Consider the following 26,024-nt stretch of genomic DNA (forward strand, 5'->3'; position numbering starts at 1 on the left):
CAGATGTTTCAGGGGTGCAACCTCCTGTATCGTTTATATTGTTTAGTAGTCAAATGAAAACCAGGATGTCTGGTGAAGGAACACATCAGCGTCTGCATTGCCATTATGTCATTGCAACAGAGAGACACCGAAAACAAAAGCTTAACAATGGGTACAAAGTTTGCTGATAGTTTAAAATAAATAACAGCAATTTATCAAGTTATTTAACCTATTCAACATGGGAGAATCCAAAAGCAGCTGCAAATATAACCTCCCATTCAATTTATTATCCATATCAAGGGATGCTCAAGTTAAAATGCAATGTTTAACCATGTTATGAATAGATAAATTTTTGTCAAACGGTTAAATCATTGGGTCTCCATTCAAAATTTCTAGAAAAGTGGTTAAATCAAGAGATCCCCACCACTTAGAGGCCCAAGGCTTCTGCACAAGGTAGCAGCACTACAGGTGCACATCTGCACCTGATTACAGCCTGTTATGGAAATGGGAATTTCCCATTTTAGACTCTTATGCGTTCTGTATCACATGATTTGTAGAGTAATAGAGTTGATCCAACCAATTACAACCATAAAAACCCGCTGCCACACTATCATGTCTAAACATCTGTGAAACCACCTGTACAACCATATGAATCCCCTTCCCCATTCTATTCCCTATTCCTGCACCAGGATTGATGAAAATGGGCACCTCTGGCCCCATTTTTGTAACACAGCCCCCTGCTCAACTCCACGACTCCTGGCAATGTTTCAACAGTTTTTGTGCTCCTGCATTGCCTCTGTGGAACTAATTCAATGCTTCTCAGGGTTGTCATGAATTTGGCAATAACGGACTCAGCAAAAAATCAAATTGGTTCAAATTTTTTTCCTCCCAAATTCATTCTTGTTATTGATAATCGACTATGCATTAATTATTCATATACAACAAAAGAATAAAATAAAATGGGGGGGATGGAGGGGCTGGGGTTGATAGTTTTAGGCAGGAGATGGTGTTGAAGGATGAGGGATGGGTGAGGGGGGTGGTGATGTGGCATGACAGTGATGAAGGGGTGGTGGACTCCTCAGCATTTGTGTCTGCAGAGCAGATTGTGAAATGTAAATGAATGAAGATTAGTTATTGAACGAAAGGAAGAGGTTGAACAGGGGAAGGAGGGAGTCCCCCTTGTTGTTGAGCTGGAGATGCACCTGCAAGGGGATCCTTCAGACGATCATGGAGGGTGCCCAATCGGACTCTGAGTTGGGGATGACATGTAGGGAACACATACAGCATGCATTGGGGGCCATAGTGCAGGTGTGCAAGTGTGTGTCATTGATATGGCATCTACAACAGAAATAGAGATAGGTTCATTCAGTTCTGGTGCTGCAAGAGAGCTAGTGGCTCTCAGCGCCAACCAAGCTCGTCGGGGAAACTCTCCACAAAACTCCTTTCTCCACTGGCCTCAACCCTAAAACTCCAGGAAATTCTCTGGAAATTCCACAAGTTCCAGGCTCAGTGTCCACTACCCATTCTTTGTGGGCTCGATGACTGCCCTTACTCCTACTGTAGGAATTCCTGACACACTCACACTAACTCTGACACGTCCTAGTGCCTTAGAGAAATTAGAGGACAGGAGAACTTGATTTTTCAATCCTGGTATGTACAGGAATATAAGGAATAAACATTTTTAGAAATAATTGATGGGGATTATTGGCACCATATGGCTCCTGAACCCCATCATAAGCAAAATATTTGAAAAGGGCATCAGCAGAATAAAAGAATATCATCCAGTATATCAAAATGATGGTAAAAATGTGAAAATATGAGGAAAATCGGGAATTTATCAATGATTTCACAAAATCAGTAACTGAAACAGGAAATGTGGCTGGGAATAACCTTTACGCAGCTAAAGAACATTTTTCCCAATTTATTTAATGCCTTGGGAATGTGTGAAGCATGCTTTTCTGACTTGCCACTTGCCTAAATTGAACTTTCCATGCCTGCACATGACCAGATCAATGGATATCAGAGCCAGCTCTGCATGTGGGCAATTATCCTGCCTACAGCGCTTCCAACAGGTAACAGATGCGAAGTGTCAAATGATGAAAAAAGGGCCTCACTCACCTCTAGCATCTCCCTGCCATGTGTTTCATGCCTTGCACTGCCCATGCAAGACCGAAGCCTGTTGCATGTGCATCGAAAACCAAGCGCCAGGAGCCTATTTGGGATGCCCAGGTCATGCTGGAGCATGGTTGAACTGGTTTGGGGGCCAGCCACATGACCCCTTGCTGGGTCTGTCCTGTTTCCTGGTTTTCCAAACAAAGGCTGGGGCACAAAAGCTCCCAGCAACAAATGTGGTAGGCATGTGAGGCAGTGAGGGATTTTTGTTTTTAATCATTTTGCATTGTGGAACTGAATGGAAGAAAAAAATGAAAGAGACCTGGAATCAGATTGCAAGTTGGGCATGAGAATGACCAAGTTAAGTCGATTCAACCATTCAATTGTTAAAATGTAGGAGATATTATGACTTAACAGAAGCCCTCCCTCCTGGGAAAAAATTACCATACATGGAAATTTCTATAAAGAGAAATTTCCTAAAAGGGAAACTCTATAAAAGGAGATTTTCCATACAGGGAATTCCCTCTATGGAAATTTCCTATTATAGATGGAACATTCCAAATCAGGAATTACCCAATATAGAAATTTCCTTTGATGCTACCATTTTGGGAGAAAACATATGCCTTGGATAAGTATGTTCCCAAGTGTTAGAATGGGGCAAGTGCAGATGATCCTGGAGTGGAACCAGAGACTTAGCAAAGAGGGACCTTGGCCCCAGCAACTCAAGGGGAGTGCTGTGCCATTGCTCGGGTCCTTAATTTCAGACATAGCTAGTAGTCTCTGGGGGGCATTCTAGTCGATTTTAGACTGAGGGTCAATTGAGTATGTACAAGCACCTACATATAATAGAGAGATGAAAGCACAGGAAAACAAAGGTGGTCTGAAACAGAACAAAGGCATCCAAATGGGGACAAAGGGAGTTACGGAAGTGGAGTGGTACTGAGGGTCAAGGGTTAGACTCTATGGTACATCTGAAAGGAGTGGAGCCCAGAGGGGCAGTGTCAGGGCACACACCCTGACTAGCCCAGACCCAGACCCACATGTGCACTTCCACCCTGCACACTCCATGCACCACATGCTCTGGGCCTGATTCCCATTCTTCATGTGACTTCCAGGTATCCCTGGAAGTTTTCACCATATTGGGGCCACTGTGGGAACTTACCCACAGTAGCATTGTGCCCTGAGATGGGCTGTTACAGGTCAGGTTGTGGGTTATAGAGAGAGGGGTCATGGGGACCTGGGGTTGTCCCCTGACAGGCAGGAGGGTGAGGTGAAGTGGGGTTGATGACTAACTGGCTAAATGTAAAGAAGCAGTAGTCCAAATAGGGGTGAGGGAGAAGTGTGAGATATACAATACTGATGGCAAAAGGTGCTGAGGTAGGTCCATGAAGCTCAGAGGTAATGGAGCTTATGGAGGCAGGGTTGAAAGTCTGAGGAATATTGGCAATGGTGTTTATGTAAAATGAGGTCACCAATAGCTGAGGTGGAGTCAAAGTCTGAGGTCAGGAGCATGATGGGATGTCAGAGTGGAGGTACAAGTGGTGTCTGAGTACAGGGTACAGGGTGGCAGCGGGAGGTCATACCTTAGCAGAGGTTAGTCAGGAGAGAGGAGGTGGTGTTGGGTCCAAAGTGGAGATTGGAGTTAGGGTAGGACTCCAGAGGTGGTGAAGAGGAGGGTCTGGAAGCCGAGTTAGGATTGGGTATGCATGGATATGACACCAAGCCAAAGTCTGTTATCAGATGTACTGATCCTCCAAGTCCTTCTGTCATGAGATTTCAGGATGGTGAAGGGCCACTCTCCTGGGTCATGGAGCAAGAGAAATCTCCTGTCCTGGGTTGGAGGTGAAGGCTTCTTTTTGACTTGTACAAATCTGATTGTGATCTCCTACTTAGTAAGAAAAGAGTGTCTAACTTAAGAGACCACCAACTCCTGGAGAAGATGTGTCCTAGCATCACATTCAGAGGCACATGGGGATGCTAGTCTGAAAGGGTATGGGGTGGTATAAAGTTGTAGGCCTTGGGGGAAACAAAACTATCAGGGCAATAGCCCTGAACCCTGAGTCTTATGCAACAAAGGTGTACTTAAAGTCACATGGTTAAGCAGCAACTTCCAGTTACCACTTGACACTACCATAAAATACACACCATTGTAACACTTATGGACTAGTGTGCTGAGCAACCCACAAGACCTCACAAAAACCCACCCCACCCAACACCCAAACACCTAATACAACCACCAAACAGTTAGTTACTATATTGGGTCATAATATATCCTTTATAGATACATTATATAAGTTTATATTTGTCTTTGGTGCCTGCTTATTAAGCTTTCCATTGCTTATTTAAGTATGTTGGGATGTTTCCCTTAAAAACATCCCACTGTCCCTGTGCACAGACTGTCCTCAGAAAATAGAAATACCTTAAGGGCAAAAAGCTGATGAGTCTCAGACAAAAGTACATGTATCTCCTGTGGGATAAGGTCCTCCCTTTTGCTCTGTGCCCCTCATCTTCTAAAACACTCAATTACTAAAAACACATGATTTGTCCCAACCTGTCATATCCATTCCCGGCCATCGACTTCCGGGCTCTCCGACCCCTCCGTTCTAACTCTGCTCCCCCCTCACCAACCTCGGAGCCCCCGTATTCCGCAAACCTCTCGGTACCCCTCGATGGTTACCACCCCCTCATTTCAATTTATTACCTACGCCTCCCTAAGTACGGAGCCCCGAAGACTTCCGGACAGCTCCGACATCTGCTAGCGCACTCCCGCCTCCGCTGGGCAATACACTCGCCTGCCCTGCAGAGTCCACCTTCGGGCCTATCCCTCCTTTCCGTTTCTGGGTTAACGCCTGCCTTTCCGCTAACCCCGCGAACCGACTCGTCGGTAATATTCAGTCGGCTAATGTCTTAACCCCGTTAGCTCCGCTCCGTCCGGCTCCGCCAATTGCGGAACCGTCTCCGCTGTAACCATATATATACACTACTTGTACATAGGTTACACCCCAGCAGATAAATCAACTAGAGTTACCCCCACTAGGTTCTAGGTGCCAGTCAGTAAGTTAGGGCACGGACGTGTCACTAGGCACAGCGCTCCTGGCAGAAGTCACTGAGGCCAAAGCCCTCCGTTACGGAGACATTCCTTCGTCTTAAATCTGGTCTCTGACACAACCCAACCCAGTTCCCAATCTATCTACTCATTATATTCCACTCCAGAAGACCCCACATTTTTCCATCCTGTCACAGCCATGCATTCCAGCCACCAGCCACCTGTCCCAATGCTGCCCAAGCCCATTCCTGCTGCACAAGTGTGAGTGCAAGCCCTGACCTCATCCCTATCTTCCCTGAGGACTCCCTGCTCACCCCCCCACTTGCCCCTAGGCTCCCCTACACTTAGCTAACTCCCCCACAACCACACCAACCTCCCCGCCCTGAATCCACCTCTGGCACTGTGCCTAGCATGACTCCATGACATTGCCTACTCCACCTGCTTGGCCCTCACCAGGCCACTACCATTCCCATGCCAGACTCCAGCCCAACTCTGAGTCCAGCACCACTACCATTACCATCGCTGCTATCACAGCCTATGCTCCTTTGTTTATCTGTTATTGTTTGTTTCAACCCACAGTCATTGCCAGCCATTATGTGGCCAACCCTGCTCTTTACTTCTGTTTATAAAACAAAAAAGATAGGCTGTCCTAAGAATAGTTAATCTTGAGTTTCAACAAGGCTGGGTCCATTATTTCGTAAAATAGTGGGAAAACTACTTGCCTTTTATGGAAATAAAGGGCTCCATTAAATTCTACAGCATTGTAGCTTTCTGTTGCATATTTTATCATATTTCTAAGATAACTACAAAGTATGACAAATCTGATTTCCACCCAAAATCAACCAAGATTAATAATAGGATTTCAGATGTGGGATGCTTTCCAGGTGCACAGACTTGTACTGTGTAAGTATAAATACTAGGCAAAAAGGGCTGATGAGTCCCCCCAGATGAAAGTCCCCTGTGCTCCATAGGAGCAAGGGTCTCCTCTTTCTGCCTGCAACTTCAGCCCAGGACAATTACTATCTTTGACAACCCAACCCCACACTGCTCTGAACCCTGGACTTCCTCCATATGCCCTCTGGAGAGACTTCCATGAAAAGGTATGTTGTAGTACTGTGTTAGACATGGGTCCGGGGTCGGCACCAAGGGTCGCCGTTGCAGGCCACTATAGGCCATGATGGCCATGATGCTGTGAACAAGGCCTAAGGGTAGGGCATTTGGCCTCAGCAACTCTAAAGGAGCGCTGTGCCCCCTAGCTGTCTCTTGGCCCTCATTTCAGACTCACTGGGGTTGCCTTGCTGGGGTCAGGACTTGAGAGGTCATGGTCATATTGATATTGGAGCTAAGGTAAAATAAAGTATCATACAGGATATATATAGGGAGAAAGAATGAATGGAAGTGGACCCAGGCTGAAGGCTGAGGGGTCCGGAAGCAAAAGGGAACAAGGAGCAGGGTTGGCCACACAGCAGCTGGCAATGACCGAGGGTCAAAAACAATAATAGATAAATAAAGGAAGGAGTGTAGGGCCACAATAGCAGCAATGGTATCATAGCGGTGCTGGACTTGGAGTTGGGCCGGAGTTGGGTGCAGGAATGGTAGCAGCCCTGTAGGGGCCAAGTGGGCAGGGTAGAGGAGTTGTGCTGGGCACGGTGCCAGAGGTGGACTAAGGGCAGGAAGGTTGGTGTGGCTGTGGGGGAGTTGGCCAGGTGCAGGGGAGCCTAGGGGCAAGCAGGGGAGTGAGCAGGGGGTCCTCATGGAGGATAGGGCTGAGGTCAGGGCTTGTGCTCACATTCATGTGGTGGGAATGGGCTCGGGCAGCATCAGGATGGGCGGCTAATGGGCTGGAATGCATGGCTGTGACATACTGTGAGGTTAGGAATGAGATTCAATTTTTGTGGGGTATCCCAACAAATCACCAGCTACCTACTCTCATCACCACCAAAAATTCCATGACAATTTTTCCCAAACAGTGAGTACCTCAGGGAATGTAGAAACCTTCCAGTGAGACTGGAGGTGACACTGATGAGGAGGCCAGAGGGTTGCTCCAAGGAGCACCCAGCTTTCTCAAATGATGAATGGGCTGCTGCAGTATGATGGGTTCTGACCAGGGAGGCCCCATCAAGTGTGGATGAAAATGTGGAGAGTTGGCAAGAATTTAGCATGGCTGGTAAGCCAGGCCCCCACCACCCCTAGCCAACATGCTAACCCTCACTTTGCTGTGCACTGTGTCAGCTGACTCAGACTTTCTGGAATTTGATGGTGCTGTTATGTCTTCTGGCCACAATCTCACCCAACACTCACATGTCTTCTTGGGTGAAAACCACAATGCAAACCACAATGTAAACTGCAATGTCATCTTTGGATTGGGTCCCTGGCTCAATGGATAGTCTAAGACAGTCTCTGAGTGTCTATGATCAGTCAGATGTTGCATCACCACACAACCAAATAGCTAGTCAACTCTTGGCCCAGTGTGAGACCAAGCTGTGGCTCTGGAATGAGCATGTTGCTCAGATGAAGAAGACAGGAAAACAGGGAGACCTCAACCAATTGGGATTAATAAATATGAGGGCAGCTGATTTTTGCTATTCCTCCTTTCAGGCAAGAAGGTTGGCTATGGCAATGATAATGGGCATATTGCAATTTTGCACATGCTCTGCCTGTCACCAGTATCCCACCAAAGAGAGCATCTCACTCCTTCCTCACAAGTCAGATCTACCAACTGGCCCCCCTGATGAGGCTAGTGACAAGCAAAAAGTGGCCACTTGGGTATCTTGCACTCTTGTCATATCCATACAATCCCGACCTCTGTTCCGGGCTCCCAGAACTCTGAACCTGACTTCCAGAGTCCTGCTTCCCTTCTGCCACCTCCTCCTTGCTGACTTCCAAGAGGTTATCCCACCTCCGGCTCCAACACCACCTTCGGTCCGACTCCGGAACATTCCGGGTCCAACCTCATCCTCAACACCTTCCAGACGAGCATGCAACACCTATGTTCCTGACTCCAGACCTCCACTCCGGAATCCTGTTTTGTGTCTCCATCTCTGGAACCTCTGGTCTTAGCTCCGACCTTGGACTTTGACCCCACCTCCACTTATACCCATTGTATTGGTTAGCTCATTCCATTTAATTACATTTGCCAATGTTCCGGAGTTTAACCTCTGAGTTCGGACTTTCCGGACTTACTCTGGACCTTGCAACTATTGCATTGTCCATTTCAATTCCGCTATTCTCCCTCATTCCTATTTGGGCTGCTGCTTCCTTCTATTCAGTCAGCTAGCCATTCCTGACTCCCATCCTCCTTCCTTCCTTCTTGGGCCTTGGCCCTTCATTCCTCCTTTGGGAAACACCATTGAGTCAAACACTTGACCCTCGGTGTTGTTCCTCTTTCCATCTCCCTTTGTCTCCTTTTGTCCTACCCTTGTTCCTTTTGATTCTGGACCCCTCCTTATATACAATGTACCTAGTAACTTGTAACCTCAGTCCGAAATCGACTTGAATTCCCCCAAGAGACTTCCCCTCTGCTAGATCCGAAATTAGGGACCCCCAGGACAACCAGCAATGGCACAGCCCTGAAAGTATTTACAGGATATAAATTGGCAGGAGGAAAACATAGAAGGGCTGGTCAGTCTGGTGTGGTCTGGCACAGAAATAAATGGGGATTGTCAAACTGAATGAAGGACAAGAGCCTGGAAGATGGAAGTGAGAAATGAATGAGCAACAATGAGTGATGAGGGTTATTGATGGGAAGAACAATGGGGTCAACAACCTAATGTCAATAAAAGCAGATCAACACCAATATTGACAAGTTAAGCAAATGGATGAATAAGCATAATAGGCACTTGGCAAGGAATGAATGATAGGCTGCCAAGTGGCAAAAGGCCAGAGCAAAAGCAGAGTTCAGCACATGGCACCAACACAAGTCCGTGAGACAGAGGTGGACCTGTCAGTGCCATCACAAGGACAGCATGATGACCAGCAGAGGTCCTGAGGGGAGTGGGAGTGTTGACCTGACCACAGGGTGTGGAGGGCAACCAACCAGAATTTCCTTTTTTGGAAGGTACTCAAGTGTGCTCACTCAAAGAGAGTTGTTTTGATGCATCTGGGTACTTCCCAACTGCTCAGCCTGTATCCCAGTTAGACCTTTTCTATACAGCAATGAACAATAAAAAGGTACTATGATGACAGCTTACTTATGCATCCATATAGCACCCAGTTTATTTGGAAGAAACAGCAGGTTGAGACAAGATTGCAGGAGTCTAAAACCAGATTTTCCACAGTTTTGAACTTCCCACTTAGGGGCAGGCATTTTCAGGGTGGTTGGCAGCACATAATTTTCACATATGTATCATAATGCACAATACTGCCTTCCTTTTACAGGGTTTCCACCTTATTAGGTCACAGTTTCCTAATTAGGATGGCATAGGTGGACATTGCTTTGGAGGAAAATTTTTCATTACCCTAAATTATGAAAAAGTGGTCTGATAGACCAATAGAATGTACATTTGTGATGCTTTTCTGATAGTTAGAATGGTGTTTAGACTCAAATTGTGAGCCATGAAAGGGAAATCCTTCTGGAAGCAAATGAGGTGTCAAACATAACCTGCCTACACTGTAGGTCAGCCAAGGAAGGAGATGGTGAGCTTCATGATGTCTTTCAGGATATCAAGCTTAAATTATTAGTGGTCCTGGGCAGGGTCTGAGTGAAGCTGAGGTCGATGAGTGTTCTTGAGATTGTTCTTTTCATTTAGCCTCACACAATATCCTGTACCAACTGCTTTGCAGTGACCATCTTCTTGTCATTGACTTTGAAATTTACATTCTTGTAATTCCAATGGAGGATAGAGGGCACATTTGGATGGAGATGCAGAAAGGTTTTCCAAATCATCACAAGGTTTCCAAGGTGTTTCCAGAAACATGGGGAGGGTTTGGGAAGGAAAGACAAGGGTGCCTGTTCTTGCCAGCAACAGCAGTGCATGTCAGAACAGGGAAAGGAATGTAATTGTCATGGGCAATAATGGCATGGGAGTGATGGGGGAAGGGAGAGTTGTTGAATGCAGCTTAGATCAGTGCTTCTTCTGGCCTCAACAACGATGTGGTGACACATTGGACAACGTGTTGGATGATGGTGATGACATATTGGACAGTGCTGGTGACATACACATCAATTTGGCAGGAAGGCAACAGCAGGCTGGCTGGGTGGTTGCTTGTATTGGAGCAGAGGGTGGGGGCGGTGCATGAATCCATTGGGCCATATGGCATGATCAATGGGGTTGAGTGTGGCTCTGATGGAGTCACCTTGCATGCTCTGCAAGATCCATGTGGACTGTGCCAGGCCATCATTGTCGTCGATGCTGTTGCTGGTGTTGGGGTTCAGGTCCATGGTAAGCTTCGTGTAACACCACCCAAGAAGGTAGAAGAGGTGTTGGAACAGGCTCTCCAGGCATATAGGGTGGTGCACCATCCACCCCTCATCCATCCAAGCAGATGCCACCTGGTGTACATTCCATCTTGGCAGCTGAGGAAGGTGCCATTGATCTTGCAGAACATGAATGGCTGCATGGGATGTGATCTGATGGAGTGGAGGTGGTCGCCAACAGTAGTGCCAGCCTTGAGGTTGAAGGAGAAGGAGTGGCAGGTGCTGTATGATGCATCTGTGCAAGGGTGGAGCCTTATCTCAAAAATGCCAAGGGCAGGTGCACCCTCAGATAATTGATGATCCAGCCATCAGTCAGGGCAATCATTTCTGGGGATAGGTCATCTATGTCACTGCTGACCTGTCAGGGGATGACTCCTGGGTCCCCATGACCCTCCCCTATGGTCCACAGCCTCAGGTGTGAACAGCCCTGTCCAGGGCACAATCTACTGTGGGTAAGAGATGAGAAGGAAGCTAACTCCTCATCTTCCCACAGTGGCCTCAATATAGTGAAAACTTCCAGAGATATCTGGAAGTCACATGGGAGATGGGAACCAGGGCCTGGAGCATGTGGCATGTGGGGCAGAGTGCACATGTGGGTCCAGGCTAGTCAGGGTGTGTGCCCTGACATGACCCTCATCTCCTCACTTTCAATGCCACATATGGCCATGGTGACCTTGACACCTTCCTCAACAGGGGGTGGCTTCCCTTGGCTCCCAAAGTCACTGTAGATGCTGCCACCACCACTGATGCTGAAGGCATGGTTGGAGTTGGAATGGCTGATGTGGCTGCTGCCTCTGTATTCACCTTGATTCAAAGCAATGCTCTGGAAGTTGAAGCCCAGTTGGACTTGGCCAAGCACACCTCCAACTGAGAGCTTGCCATGCCAGTACCAATGGTTTTTCATCAGACCCTGGCCTTTTGTTTGCTATCTGTCAATCGCTATTGTGAAAAACGAGCAAAATTGATCCACAAACCAGCTGCATGCCCACCACATGCCCAGCATTTATGACATCAGCATGGATTTGAGCATCCTGGATGACCAGATTCAAAATAGCAGGGGGGAAATTTTCAATGGAGTAGTCACCTTGGAGAAGAGATGCCTGCATGCAATGGTAGTCAAGAAAGAGAAACACAATGAGCATGGGGATACTGCACACAAGGCACATATACTGTGGTGGTTGCCAGTTGTAAGGGATGGGTGGTGGAGTGGTGATGCATGCATTCTTTGTTTGTTCTTTATTCTTTGTGTACAATGTAAACAACTGTATTTACATTTATATGGCTCAGTGTGAGGTCTTGCGGGTCACTCAGCACACCAGTCCATAAGTGTTACAGAAGTGTGTATTTTACAGTAGTGTTAAGTGGTAACCGGAAGTTGCCACTTAACCACATGACTCATCAGCAAACCTGAATGTGGAGGCCTGAGAGCTCATAGAGCTGTATTTGCACACAGGGGACTATTACTATATGAGCTCCCTGAGTGTTTAATTTACCTGATATTAAAATTAAAATTTAAAAGCATTGACTATGGCATCATGTGACTAGCCATAGCCATAGCCAAGTCCCTACTATACAAGGAACTGAACAAACTCAGCTTAACTTTCAGCACCAATGTGGCACTGCACACCAAGGGTATATAGCCCAATCAATATGTAGATCAAATTTAGGGATATAAATGTAGTTAATCTGAAATTACTTAGGGAAAATGAGTGGGGAGATGGGGGGGAAATGGGAGGGAAAATGAGGGGAAAATTGAGGGGGGGATTGGGGGGGGGGGGATGAGGGGAAAATTGAAGGGGGGAGATGGGGGGAAAATGGGGGAAATTTGGAGGGGGGGAGAATGGGGGGGAAATTGAGGAGGGAATTGAAGGGGGGAATTGGGGAAGAATTGGGGGGGGAATGAGGAGAAAATTGAAGGGGGGAAATGAGGGGGAAAATGAGGGGGGGAATGGGGTGAATTTGGAGGGGGGAATGAGGGGGAAATGAGGAGAAAATTAAGGAGGAATTGGGGGGGGAAATGAGGGGGGAAAGGGGAAAATTGAAGGGGGGGATGGGGGGGAATTGAGGAGGGAATTGGGGGGGAATGAGGGGGGAAATTGAGGGGGGGGGATGAAGGGAAAAATGGGAGGAAAATGAGGGGGAACTGGGGGGTTTCTAAAAACTTGAAAAAAGTCAGGGAAAATTAGGGAGAAATGGGGGACTTTCAAAAAAAAGATAATTTCTAAAAAATCAGGGAAAATTAGGGAAAATTCAGAAATCTTGGGAAATGTTAGGGAGTCAGGACATTTAGAAATAATTTTAAAAAATTGAAATCACCTTTCTATCATAAAATTTTTGCTATCTGAAAATTTCAAGGCAAACTCCAAAATCCAAAAATTTACACTATATATTTCATCTCCTTCTCACCCAAAACTAAACCAATTTTAACAATTCAAAAGGCTTGGTATGGATGTATGGATGTATGGATGATATCTGAAGGATACATCAGCTTTCTGTTTGCTTTATTGGGCTGTAGTTTAGATTTACTCTTTTTGGGACACTGATTTATACCCTACATAACATGCATGGTTACATTGCCACACTTAGTGCTTTCCAATTCACATAGATAGAATCATCAAAATTGGATGAGTTTTGAGCAAGAAATGAGATGAAAGATAAAGTGTAAAGTTTTGAATTTTGGAGTTTTCCTCAAATTTTGCAAATAGCAATAAACAAGGTGCTGTATCTCAGCATATTCCATGGATACATCAGTAAACACAAAAGGTCTATGAGGTCTATGAGCCTGCTGAGATCATAGAGCTCATAGAGCCTTTGGAGCCTTTGGAGTGATGAGAATGGCTATTTTCCACACATTTACAGAAACATATATCCATATTACCATTGCACTACTGGTGCCAAGATAACTCAGCAGATTCCATGGAGACATGAAGACCATTCATTAGTAAAAAAAAAACACAAAGCTCTATGAGCTCATAGAGCTTTTCAAGTGATGATGATGGCTATTTTACATGCATTTCCAAAAATGGATATCCATATTATCTTTGCACTTCTGCATCCTTATGAGAACAAAATCATATATATATTTCATTTTCTTGACTCTATGTGTAGAGGGTGCACAGCAAAAGACTCAATTTGCTCACAGAGCTCTGAGGTCCATACTGTCAGGGATCGGCCCCTGACCCCACTGTCAGGGCACCCAACCACACCCCAGAACCACCCTTCCTAACTTCCCCCACTTCCCTGACCTCCCCATCCCTACATATCTCTCACAACTACAGCCCACATGTGAGCCCATGGGAAAAATCACGTGGGTCAAGGCAAGCAACTTTCCTTAACCCATGTGACACCTTTTCTGAGTAGTGGGAACATGCTTGGCTTCTACCCAGAGTCATGTTATGAACTGTACAGTACACTTCCCTTTTATAGCAGCCAAGTGGGGAATAGGGAAACTTACCCTCCCTCAATTTCCCCCCCCCCCAATTCCCTCTGCAATTCTCCCCCCATCCCCCCCTTCAATTTTCCCCTCATTCCCCCCCCAATTCCTCAATTTTCTCCTCATTTCCCCTTCATTCTCCCCTCCAAATTTCACCAATTCCCCCCCTCATTTCCCCCCTCATTTCCTCCCATTTCCTCCCTCAATTTTCCCCTCATTTTCCCCTAAGTAATTTTGGATTAACCCTATTTATAACCCTAAATTCAGTGTATATATCAATTGGGTTGTGTGCCCTTGGTGTGCAGTGCCACATGAGGGGTTGCAAGTTAAGTAGACTGTTGTCCAGTTGACCCTAGGGTAGGGACTTGACTGTGGCCAGTCACATGATACTGTAGTCAAGCTTTTTGATTTTTTGAATATTTTGCAAAATTAAACATGGGCTCAGGGTGCTCATAGGGCTAATAGTCCTCTGTGGGCAAATATATCTCTATGAGCTCTCAGAGAGGGGGACCTGCAATTTTCAAAGTTCTTAGCTCTGTGAGCTCTCATACCTCCTGGTTGGGTTTGCTGATGATGGCTAGGAGCTCCTTGTCATGCATGTCATAGTTGAGCTCCGGTGCTGTCTGTCAGAAACACGGCAAGGAGGAGCAGTATCCCTGGACCTTTCCCGGGAAGGGAGGCCAGAGATAGAGAACAGGCAGAAGGACCGTGGCCTCAGTGACTTGGAGAGGAGCACTGTGCCTACATTCAGTAATGCTTTTAGGAGTCTGGTCCTTAACTTCAGAACAAGGGGCATGAACTCTGGGGGATGGTTTCATCAATTTTGCACTAAGGTGCCATCAACTACAGTACATGACTTATGTACATAATACAAGACAAATCGGAAACAAAGGGAAAACCCAAGAGGGACTTACCCACTTGCTGGGTCAGCAAGTTCATGAGAGAATCACCTTAACGAGCATTGTGGAGTGGGTAGGTGAAGGGTAGAATTAGCGACAGCTATTAGGAAGTGGGAAAACCTTTGCAGGGGTGGCAGAGGTCCTAGGAGGTCTGTAGTAATATTAGGTGGATAGAAATATTAATAAACATTTAGGGTGAGGATAAGAGGTACCAGAGAAGGTACTGGAGATTGGAGGCAGAGGTGGACTGGAGGTGGACCAGAGGGTATGGTGGAGGTGCAGGGGGAGGATGGACTGGAGGTGGACTGGAACGGTGGCGGAGTAGGGCAGAGGTGTGGCGGAGTTGATATGGATATGACACTGTCAATGTCCATGAGTGGAAAGCAACAGGTCATATCTCTTCATCAGTACAATGTATAGAAATAATACGTGATATCATGTAGTTGTCAGGGCACACCTTCAGGTCGCTAGCGTAAGTAGTGCATTGCTGTCAGGGGACAACTCCCAGGTCCCCATGACCCTCCCCTATGGTCCACAGCCTGTGGTGTAACCAGCCCTGTCCAGGGCACAACTACTGTGGGTAAGGAGATGAATAAGATAAAGGCAAGTAATGTACACTTGCCTACTGTGGGTAAGAAGATGAGAAGGAAGCTAACTTCTCATCTTCCCACAGTGGCCACAATATCAGCAAAACTTCCAGGGATACCCGGAAGTCACATGAAGGGGTAGGAACCGGGCCCGGAGCATGCGGCACGTGGAGCGTGCGCGCATGCGGGAAGCGCAGCGGGTGGAAGCGGGTCCGGATGCGGGTCCGGGTCCGGGCTAGTCAGGGTGTGTGCCCTGACAATTGCCACATGACCTGTTTCCCATCAACTTCTTCTTTTTCACTTCTTCATCTCTGGTTTGATCTGGTCTGCAGCTGTCAGTTATGATGCCACATGATCTTCTATCTTCTCTGATCCATTGCTACCAGTTACTAGTTAGTTGACTACTTACTGCCTCTACCATGTACATAAGACCATGTGCTGGCGTGGGCATGTCCCCCAGCTTTGCTATCAACTAGGTTTCTGGGGCTTTCTTCATTGCAAGTATGCATGACCCTGACAGTAGTCTGAAACATCAGTTTCAATGATTAGCAGTGCATTGAGAACCCAATGCATCAATATAGGATGTGGCCATTGACAGGTGCTGTCAAGACCACATGAGGCTATACACCGTGCTGAGCCATCCGAATATGGGGTTGCCATTCTGGGAAGTGCTCCGGGGGTAAAGGAGGAAGGTATAGCATCACCAACGGGTAGAAAAATGGCTGGGTTGTATGTGTGGTTATGGAGATCTGGAGAGGGGGTGAAATTGGCGGCATGGTTGGGCGTGGGAATTTGGCTTGGGGCTGTCGGGAATGATGGGGAAAATATGGAAAAATATGGAGTGAGTGTATGGAGTGTTGGATAGTGATAGAATGAGTATCGGGAGTGTCAGCGGATATGTACTGCGTGTTAGTGACCAAATTCCGCAGAATCCGACTTTTTGCAGTACACGGAGTTGTCCCCACAACAACGTCCGCTAGTGCACTCCCGCCTCCGCTGGGCAATACACTTGCTTGCCCTGCAAGCCCACCTTCGGGCCTATCCCTCCTTTCCGTTTCTGGGTTATTGCCTACCATTCCGTTAACCCTGTAACCCGACTTGTCGGTAATATTCAATTGGCTAATGTTTAACCCTGTTAGCTCCGCTCCGCTCGGCTCCACCATTTGCGGGCCTGCCCTCATTGTAACTATATATACTCAACTTGTACATAGGTTACACCTCAGTAATAAAATCTACCCCCCTTCAGTTCTGGTTGCCAGTTTAGTAAGTTAGGGCATGGACGTGTTACTTGGCACAGCGCTCCTGGCATAAGTCGCTGAGGCTGAAGCCCTCCACCATGGAGACATTCCTTCGTCTCAACCTGGTCTCTGACAGTAGTTTATTACTCCCTGACTAGTACATGTCTTGTATGGCACCAAAAGCCCCTTGCACTTGTTCACAACTATGCACATTAGTTCCCAACTCTGCCTCACCGTCCCCAGAACCCTCACAGCCTGGTCCTACAGTGTAGTCCAGTTATTTTTGACGTCTCACTTTGCTTCCAAAGAACTTTCCTTTCACACCTCACAACTCTGGCCTAGACTGCATGAAAGTTAGCAGGAAAGCATCATTTTTGATGTCTCTATCAATGTATCAGACTGTTTTTATCTGATTTGGTGTAATAAAAATTTTCCGAGAAAACAAATGTCCGCCTACACTTCCTAATTAGGAAAGTGCGCTTAAATGGCATCCAAGTGGTGAAGGAACACAAGGAGATTGTAGAGTATATTATTATACCATCTTTCTCATGAAGATTACATGCAATCTAATGGCAATTTAGCAAGCTTGTGCAATTCTTGGGCGAAAATCATGTGCTCCCAAGCATCACAATGCAAACTCAAAATGCCTGCCTTAAATGCCCGCAAGCACCAAGCACAAGAACAATGGCCAAAGGGCTCCAGGCGATTTGGCAAGCGTGACATTTTTCTCATGCATGGTTCATATTTCTTTTATTTTTCCACATGTGTGGTTGCACAGCAGGTTGTTCAAGCCCTGGGCATGTGAAGGATCTGGTCAATGAGGTCTAGTGTTCTCCGCTAAGGTACCTTCCTGATAAGAAACCGTGCCCCTGATTAAAAAATACATTTTCTCATTACCTCCACCTTCCAAATAAGGAAATTTCTCCTCCCAAAAATTTGTCTGCCTTGTCAAAATTTCGAAAACTTGTAAAATAATGCTTCATATGCTGTTTTTATAGTAGGATTTAAACCTGAGGCCAAGTTGACCAGTAGGATTTTTTGCTACTGAGGTGCTGCAAATAACCGGCCTACACTGTAGTCGATTGGCAAGAAACCCAGTTGAGTTTTGTAGCTTTTCTAATCTAGAAACCCCTCTCCCATCGACTCCGATCATGTGTCCTGTTAGGAATCAATCACCAGTTGCAGATTCCAATTTCGGAGACACCACGGAACAACCCATAGACCCCATTCACTTCTTTGGACTCGGTTCCGAGGTCCCTGACTTCGTCAACCCTCCTCCTGCTGATCCTTCCATCCCCACTGTCCCAACCGCTGATGATGCTGAACCCATCCCCAACGTGGCTATTGCACAACTAGCCCAAGCCATTGCCAGTTTGGCTCGTCACACCAGACATCCACCACGTCCACCATCCTCCGCTCTCCGGACCAAGGTCCGTGAGCCCAAACAGTTCGACGGAAAAGATCCCCGAGAACTCCGAGTATTTCTGGTCCAATGCAAACTTAATTTCCAGGACCGTCCCCTTGCTTTTGCTAGCGACTGTGCTAAGGTCATCTTCGTGCAGTCCTACCTCAAGGGAATGGCCCTCGATTGGTTCAAGCCAGATCTATTATTCAATTAAAATTCTATGCTTCGTCCACGATGGATGAATAACTATCAAGAGTTCGTCAACAAACTTCAAACCAACTTCGGTCCTCATGATCCTGTGGGCAATGCCGAAGTTCAACTAATGACCCTGGACATGAAGGATGGGCAGCACATCAACAAGTACGTCGTTGAGTTCAACCGACATGCCTCTCAACTTCATGGTTACAGAGAAGCCGTGCTTTGTCGTTTTTTCTATAATGGATTGCCGGAACATATCAAGGACGATATTGCCAGAGTAGGTAAACCTTCTACTCTTTCGGAACTTCGCACCTTGTCACAAACTTTTGATGTGCGCTATTGGGAGCATAAATCTGAAGTTACACGTGATGCGAAACCCTCCTCCTCTAATGTTTTCAACAAGTCCACCGCCACTTCTCGTTCCGACCCCGTCCCTTCCTCCTCCTCTTTCAACTCCGCTTCCGGTAGCAAGTGTCATATCCCGGAATCCCGACCCCGCGCACTCCCACCACATCACACCTTCCTAACAACTTCACCATCCCCTACACCTTGCCTCCCCACTCTCCAAGTCACCTTCCCTCCTGACTGTCTCAGCTCCGGTCTGGTTGCAGCACACCGAACCTTGGCCACTCCCATCCCGGAACCTCGGTCCCGATTCGGAACATTCGGAGATCCCGGATTTGCTCCAATATCCTGACGGACCTCCGACATCCCGTGACATGCCCTTAAACCCTTCCTCCACCCATTTCATTTATTTGAGTCACCCAACATCCTTCGGATACGCAACTCCACTTTCGGAGCTACCCGCATCCTTCGGTGATCTCCCTCACGTTATCACTTATTAGTCATCTCCCATTCTTAGCACGACTACTTTCTTACTACCATTCAGTCGGCTAACCCCCTTTATCCATTTGTCTTCCCCATTCATTTTCCGGCCTCCAACTCCGCCCTCCTTGGCCCGACACCTCGGTTCCCCGTTTTAGATATCGTTTGGAACCTTTCAGTGTTTTCCCCATTTTGTCATTTCGGGCTTTGACTAAAGTCCTCCCCATCCTCCTTTAATAAATACACGTAGATTAGAACCTGTAGTTCCTCAGTTCTAATCTCGACTAAAATGCCACCCAAAGTCCCTCTGAGTGATTCCTGTCCCTGTTCTACAAGACACCTCAGACATAAGAAATACAAGGACTAACTGAGACGTAACGGAGGCACAGCGCTCCCTCCGAGTTGCTGAGGCCGTGTCCTTCTTAGAGCCTCTTGTACCATCCAGCAGAACCGGGCTCCCTGAGAAGCTTCGGTTCACTACCGGAGCCCTCGGACCCCCCTCTAGTTGAGCCTCGCCTGCATTCGGACTCACGCATTTACCCCCTCTTCCACAACTACCTCCGGGGTTTTTAACATTGGTGGTGGTCTCGTTTGAACCTCCCAACTGACCTTCCTTCATTCTCTCCTTCACTGCACCTTGTTATCTCGCGGCGAAGGTCACGTTTGACCTTCGTTGTCTTAAACATGTGCTCCTTGTTTGTTTTCCTTCTTCTTTTCTCTGCCCGCAATCTCCACAAGATCTGGCAACTTATTCCCTATTCAGTTCCCTAGCACTTATATACAGCTTGTAACTAATGCTTGTACTGTAGTTCGAAATCAACTAGACATTCACCGCTAAGCTTACTTCTGTTCCCGTAAGACCTCCAACCTTCTGAAGTATCAGGACCACGTCGAGAACGAGGCGCAACGCTCCTCCTCGAGTTGTTGAAGCCAAAATCCCGGCTTACTCACCTAAGTAGCCTTGGCCTTGAGATCAGTGAGGTTATTCCTCGCTGAAGCTCGGTCGTGTATAGGACGCCTGTATCACTAGCAGGCAATGCTCGGTCGCCTATGGCTACCCTTGGCAAAGATTTGCATGGTTCTGACAGTCATGTATTACAGAGGGTAACTACAACTTGCCTAAGCGGGGATTGAGTTGAGAAGAAGGGTAAGTTTCCCTATTCCCTGCTTGGCTGCTATAAAAGGGAAGTGTACTGTGCAGTTCATAACATGACTCGGAAAAGGTGTCACATGGGTTAAGGCGAGTTGCTTGCCTTGACCCACGTGATTTTTCCTGCGGGCTCACATGCAGGCTGTAGTTGTGAGAGATATGTAGGGATGGGGAGGTCAGGGAAGTGGGGGAAGTCAGGGAAGGTGGTTCTGGGGTGTGGTTGGGTGCCCTGACAGCAGGGTCAGGGGCCGATCCCTGACATCACCCCCCCTCTATGCCACTTCGCCTCGAAGTGGCTGTGGTCCATGGTTGGGGGGTTTCCTTTATCCTCCTTGGTCTGGGGGCTTCTGGGTGGGCCTGGTGGAATTCTTTCAGGAGGTCTGGGGAGTTCTCCAGGTTCTCTCTGGGGAGCCATTCATCTTCTGAGTTTGGCCAGCCAGAGAATTTGACGAAGTACCAGAGCTGTCCATACCGGTACCTGGAATCCAGGATTTTCTCCACTTCATACTCCTCTTCCCCATTCACGATGTCCGGGCCAGGGAGTGGGTCTGCATGGCATTCAGAGATTCTGTCTGGGGCATAGGGGCAGGTGTTTGAGACTGAGACTACCGGGTGAATTCCTCTTTGACGGGCCGTAAGCTGTAGTTTTACTGCTGCTGGGGATACCACCTTGACGATCTGGAAGGGGCCAATCCATCTGTGGTCAAGCTTCTTGGTTGGTTGGTCTGTCGTGTAGTTTTGAGTGTTGAGCCAGACTTTGTCCCCAACTTGGTAGACTGGTGCTGCCTTCCGGTTCCTGTCATAGTACTGTGCCATCTCTTCTGCTGCATGCTCCAGTGCTGCCTTTGCCTCCTCTTGCATCTTCATCATCCTAGAGGCAAAGTCGTTGGCCCTTCGACTTCAGACATGCAGGTCGGTTCGGTCCCCATGCGTGGATGTTGCCTGGAGTCAAGCTCAAAGGGGGTGCAGTGGGTGGAAGAGTGGATGCAGTTGTTATAGGTGAACTCAGCAAGCGGCAGCCAGTCAGCCCAGTCATCTTGCCTGTGGTTGACAAACACCCAGAGGTAGGTTTCTATTTCCTGGTTGACACGCTCCATCTGGCCATCAGTCTGTGGGTGGTAGGCTGTCAAAGGGGCGGGCTTGATCCCTAAGAGGTCTGCTAGCTCCCTGGAGAAGTGGGAGACAAATGCACTGCCTCGGTCGCTGAGCACTTCCTCTGGGAGGCCATGATGCCTCCAGACGTGTTCAAGGAAGAGCCAGGCCACACCTGCTGAGTCCACTGTAGTGACTGTGGGGATTGCATGAATGTGCTTGGAAAGTCAGTCTACCACTACCAGGATTGCGTTGTACCCCTCGGAGTCTGGGAGTTCCCCAATGGTGTCTACTGAAATCACCTGCCACCTGTGGGTGGGGACCTTGTTTGGGATGAGCTTCCCAACTTTCCGAGATGGGAATGTCTTCACTCTGTTGCAGGTGTTGCACCCTGAGATGTACTGTGCAACATACTGTGCCATCCGGGGCCACCAGTAGTTTTGGGAGACAAGCTCCACAGTCTTCCACCACCCGGGGTGGCCTGTAGCCACCGAGTCATGGTGGAGTTGTACCAGGTCATGGCAGAGCTGTGGGTCTTTTGGGACATACACCCAGCCCCAGTGGAGGATCAGTTCCCCTTCCTTCTCCCATTCATCTGAGTGTAGGGTCCCCCTTTCCAGCTCTCTTATTGCCTTTACCACTCCCTCATCATGCTCCTTCCCCCTGTGTATCCTGTCCAGGATGTCTGCCTCTTCTCCTTCCACTGTGACCCCCTCCATAGCTCTGACTTCAAACCAGCCCAGGTGTAGGAGGGCCATGTCCGTGTTGTTGTCCTTCCCTTTTGGGTGGTCCAGCCAACGTGAGAGGGCATCAGGCTTCCCCATGAGTCTCCCTGGTTTATGGACTAGCAGGAAGTGGAAGCAGGAGAGGTAGAGGGACCACTGTGCCTGATGCCAGTTTAGCCTCTGGGCTGAGCAGAAGTAGGAGAGGTTTCTGTGGTTGGTGTATATGTCGAACCTCTCAGGGGTGCCGTCAAGGAAATGGTGCCACTCTTCCAGGGCTTGGACTGTGGCAAGCATCTCCTTGTCATAGATTTCATAGTTCCTCTCTGCATCTGAGAAGCCCTTTGACATGAACACCACCAGGTGGAATTCCCCATCTGTCTGGAGCTGGGAGAGTACTGCCCCTGTTGCAAAGTTGGAGGCATCTGTCAGAGACCAGGGTCGAGACGAAGGAGTGTCTCCGTAACGGAGGGCTTCGGCCTCAGCGACTTCTGCCAAGAGCGCTGTGCCTAGTGACACATCCGTGCCCTAACTTACTGACTGGCAATCAGAACCTAGGGGGTAACTCTAGTTGATTTTTCTACTGGGGCGTAACCTATGTACAAGTGGGATATATATATGGTTACAGCGGGGACGGGTCCGCAATTGGCGGAACCGAACGGAGTGGAGCTAACGGGGTTTAACCATTAGCCGACTGAATATTACCGACGAGTCGGTTCGCGGGGTTAGCGGAAAGGCAGGCGATAACCCAGAAACGGAAAGGAGGGATAAGCCCGAAGGTGGACTCTGCAGGGCAGGCGAGTGTATTGCCCAGCGGAGGCGGGGGTGCGCTAGCGGACGTCGGAGCTGTCCGGAAGTCTTCGGGGCTCCGTACTTAGGGAGGCGTAGGTAATAAATTGAAATGAGGGGGTGGTGACCATCGAGGGGTACCGAGAGGATTGCGGAATAACGGGGGCTCCGAGGTTAGTGAGGGAGGAGCGGAGTTGGATCGGAGGGATCGGAGGGACCGGAAGTCGATGGCCGGGAATGGATATGACAGCATCACACTCCAGTCAGAACTGACCTGAGTCCAATGGGAAGGTGAGGACCAGTGCTGAGGTGACAGCCTCCTTCAGCCCGTCAAATGCTTCCTGTTCCTTTCTCCCCCAGGTCCACTGCTTCGACTTCTGGGTGAGTGTGTGAAGGGGCCGGGCCTTCTCGGAGAAGTCCTGGATGAAGCAGCAGTAGAAGTTGACAAACCCCAGGAAAGACTCCTCTTTGACCTTCGTGGGTGCTGGCCAGTCAGTCACTCCCTGAACCTTCACTGGGTCCATGGCAACAAGGTTCTCCGAGATGACGAGGCCCAGGTAGTTGATCTTCCACTGCTCAAACTTGCATTTCTCCGGTTTGAGGAACAGCTTCTGGCCCCTCAGTGTGGATAGGACCTCCTGGACGACCTTCCGGTGCTCCTCCAGGGTGGGTGTGAACACCAGGATGTCATCCATGTAGCAGATGACAACCCCTCGGTCTATGAAATCCCTGAGGATGTCATTCATCATGGTCTGGAAGGTGGCTGGGGAGTTGCACAGTCCAAAGAACTGTCAGGGGACGACTCCCGGGTCCCCATGACCCTCCCCTATGGCCCACAGCCTCAGGTCTGGCCAGCCCTATCCAGGGCACAATCTACTGTGGGTAAGAAGATGAGAAGGAAGCTAACTTCTCATCTTCCCACAGTGGCCACCATATCAGGAAAACTTCCGGGGATACCCGGAAGTCACATGAAGGGGTAGGAACCGGGCCCGGAGCATGCGGCGCATGGAGCATGCGCACATGCAGGAAGCGCAGCAGGTGGAAGCGGGTCCGGACGCGGGTCCGGGTCCGGGCTAGTCAGGGTGTGTGCCCTGACAAGAACATCACCATTGGCTCAAACAATCCTTGGTTGGTTGGCCACCTTCCACTTGTCTCCTTCCTTGATGCGGATGTTGTTGAACCCCCACTGCAGGTCAAGGGCTGAGAACCACTTGGTGTCCCAGAGGTGGGTGAGGATGTCAGAAACTAGGGGGAGGGGGTAGGAGTTTTTGACAGTGATCTCATTCAGCTTTCGATAGTCCTGGACCAGCCTTAAGGAGCTGTCCTTCTTCTTCACAAAGAACACTGGGGCCCCCATGGGGGACTTGGATGGGTGGATCTGCCCATTTGCCAAGTTCTCCCTGAGGAAGTCATCAAGCTCTCCTTGTTCTGAGGGGGACAGTGGGAAGGTCTTTCCTTATGGTAGCTTAGCCTCAGGGATGAGGTCGATGGCGTGGTCCCATGGTTTCCAGAGTGGTAGCTGGTCAAAGGCCTCTTTTGAGAAGACATCCCTGAAGTCTCGGTAGCACTCGGGCACCATCTCCTCGAGAGGCTTTTCCCCTGGGGTGGGGTCCTGTGCCCTTTGGGCCATCTGCTGCGATGGGGTGGTGGTCGCCCTCAGGTTGTGTCCCCATCCTGGGGGAATCATGGCTGCGTACAGTCCATCCCCGGGTTCTACTGTGAGGTCAGGCTCCTTCGGAGCTATTGGCGCCACCCTGAGCCTTTGGCAGGCAGGTGGGCAGCAGGACATGATGACCTTTTGTCGGGCCCAGTCCACTTCCGGGTTGTGGTGTGTCAACCACAAGTGACCAATAATGACTGACTGATGCCCCAAGTTGGTCACTGCAAAGCAAGCTCGCTCCATGTGTTGACCAAACATGAGGAGTGCCTCCACCTCCTCCATGATGGATCCATTCTCATTTGGGGTGCCATCCACATTGTGGACCGGGATTGGTTGGGGTAGGGGGGTAGTCTCCAGGCCATGCTTCTGGACGAATTCATGACTGACAAACATCCCTGTGGCCCCTGAGTCTAGGAGGGTGGAGGTGGTCACTGAGGCAAGAGAGGTGGTTGCAGTCAGCTTCACCAGAAGGTTGAGGGACTGGGGAGGGCATTTGGATAGTATGTAGATTGCAGGTGGGGGAACAGCAACCTCAGCCAAGGTGCATTGTGGGTTCTCTCTGTGGGGTTTTGTGGGTGTGGCTCTTTTTTTCTTAGCAATCACTCGGTGTAACTTAGGTTGCGCTGTAGTCCTGGAATTGCCATGGTATCTACATGCGGGTACAGTGATGCTGGGGGACGACCGGGGCACATCCCTCACCAGCCATCCTCCCGAAAATCCTCAGTGGGTCTCTCCTCTCCCACTTCCTCCTCTGCACGGTCCAGCTCCTGGGTGAGGGGGCAGTCCTTTAGCAGGTCTGCAATCGCCCAGAGGTCTTCCAGGGCCAGGCAGGTCATCTCCCTAGGGGCCTCCCCTTGTAATGCGGCCCGGGCCTGATAGGGTCTCAGCCTCAGGCAGTCTCAGGCTATGTGCCCTAGCCAATTGCAGTTATAGCAGGGTCCAATGCGCCTCTGCTTGGTCCTGGAGGGGTGGATGCGGTCCAGGTCCATGGGTTGGGGGCCCACTTTCGGGGCTGGGGCTGAGGGTGTGGATGCAGCAGGAGGGGGAACAGGCCCAGGAGGAGGTCAGGAGTGGAATGGGGATGGCTTGACAGCTGGGGGGCGGGCTTGAGCTTGGGTGGCTTGGAATCGTTGCCACTGATTGTCAAGGAGGGAGGCTTCACGCTTCCATTCTGCCCATGTTGTGGGCATGGGCCGGAGGCGATAGATGCTTTTGCAAAGGCATGGGTGAAGGGCATGCTCAAATCGGTCCACCAGAGCAACATCTCCCATTCGTGACACTGGGCCGTGCAGCTCAAACTGCTGGATCAGTTTGTCTACCAACTCATTCCCTTGTCGGAGTGAGGCAAGCTTTTGACAGGCTGTGGCTTGCTGGTTTGGGTCTGCAAACATAGAATCAAGTTTCTCTGCAAAGTCATCAAAGGAAATGGCTGGGGCTCCTGGGGCAAGGAGGGTGTTGATGCGTTGGGTGGCC

At 48.9% G+C, this 26,024-nt stretch overlaps 2 protein-coding genes across 2 annotated transcripts; one reads left to right on the forward strand and one right to left on the reverse strand.

Moving 5' to 3' along the window:
• Positions 1-7,486: 7,486 nt before the first annotated feature.
• EI90DRAFT_3121041 (uncharacterized protein) lies at positions 7,487-8,197 on the forward strand (the record flags this gene model as incomplete). The annotated part of the gene is made up of 3 exons (XM_039063365.1): positions 7,487-7,607; positions 7,736-7,743; positions 7,805-8,197. The coding sequence occupies 3 exons, from the start codon at positions 7,487-7,489 to the stop codon at positions 8,195-8,197; spliced, it is 522 nt and encodes a 173-aa protein (XP_038918125.1).
• A 2,101-nt stretch (positions 8,198-10,298) lies between these two features.
• On the reverse strand, positions 10,299-11,457 carry EI90DRAFT_3014892 (uncharacterized protein; the record flags this gene model as incomplete). Its single annotated transcript, XM_039056832.1, has 2 exons — positions 10,299-10,744; positions 11,199-11,457. 2 exons carry the CDS (start codon positions 11,455-11,457, stop codon positions 10,299-10,301), a joined length of 705 nt encoding a protein of 234 aa, XP_038918126.1.
• Between the last annotated feature and the right edge of the window lie 14,567 nt (positions 11,458-26,024).

Source organism: Cantharellus anzutake (assembly GCF_015039405.1).
Source record: "Cantharellus anzutake strain C23 chromosome Unknown EI90scaffold_15, whole genome shotgun sequence".
In the NCBI taxonomy this organism is placed as follows: domain Eukaryota; kingdom Fungi; phylum Basidiomycota; class Agaricomycetes; order Cantharellales; family Hydnaceae; genus Cantharellus; species Cantharellus anzutake.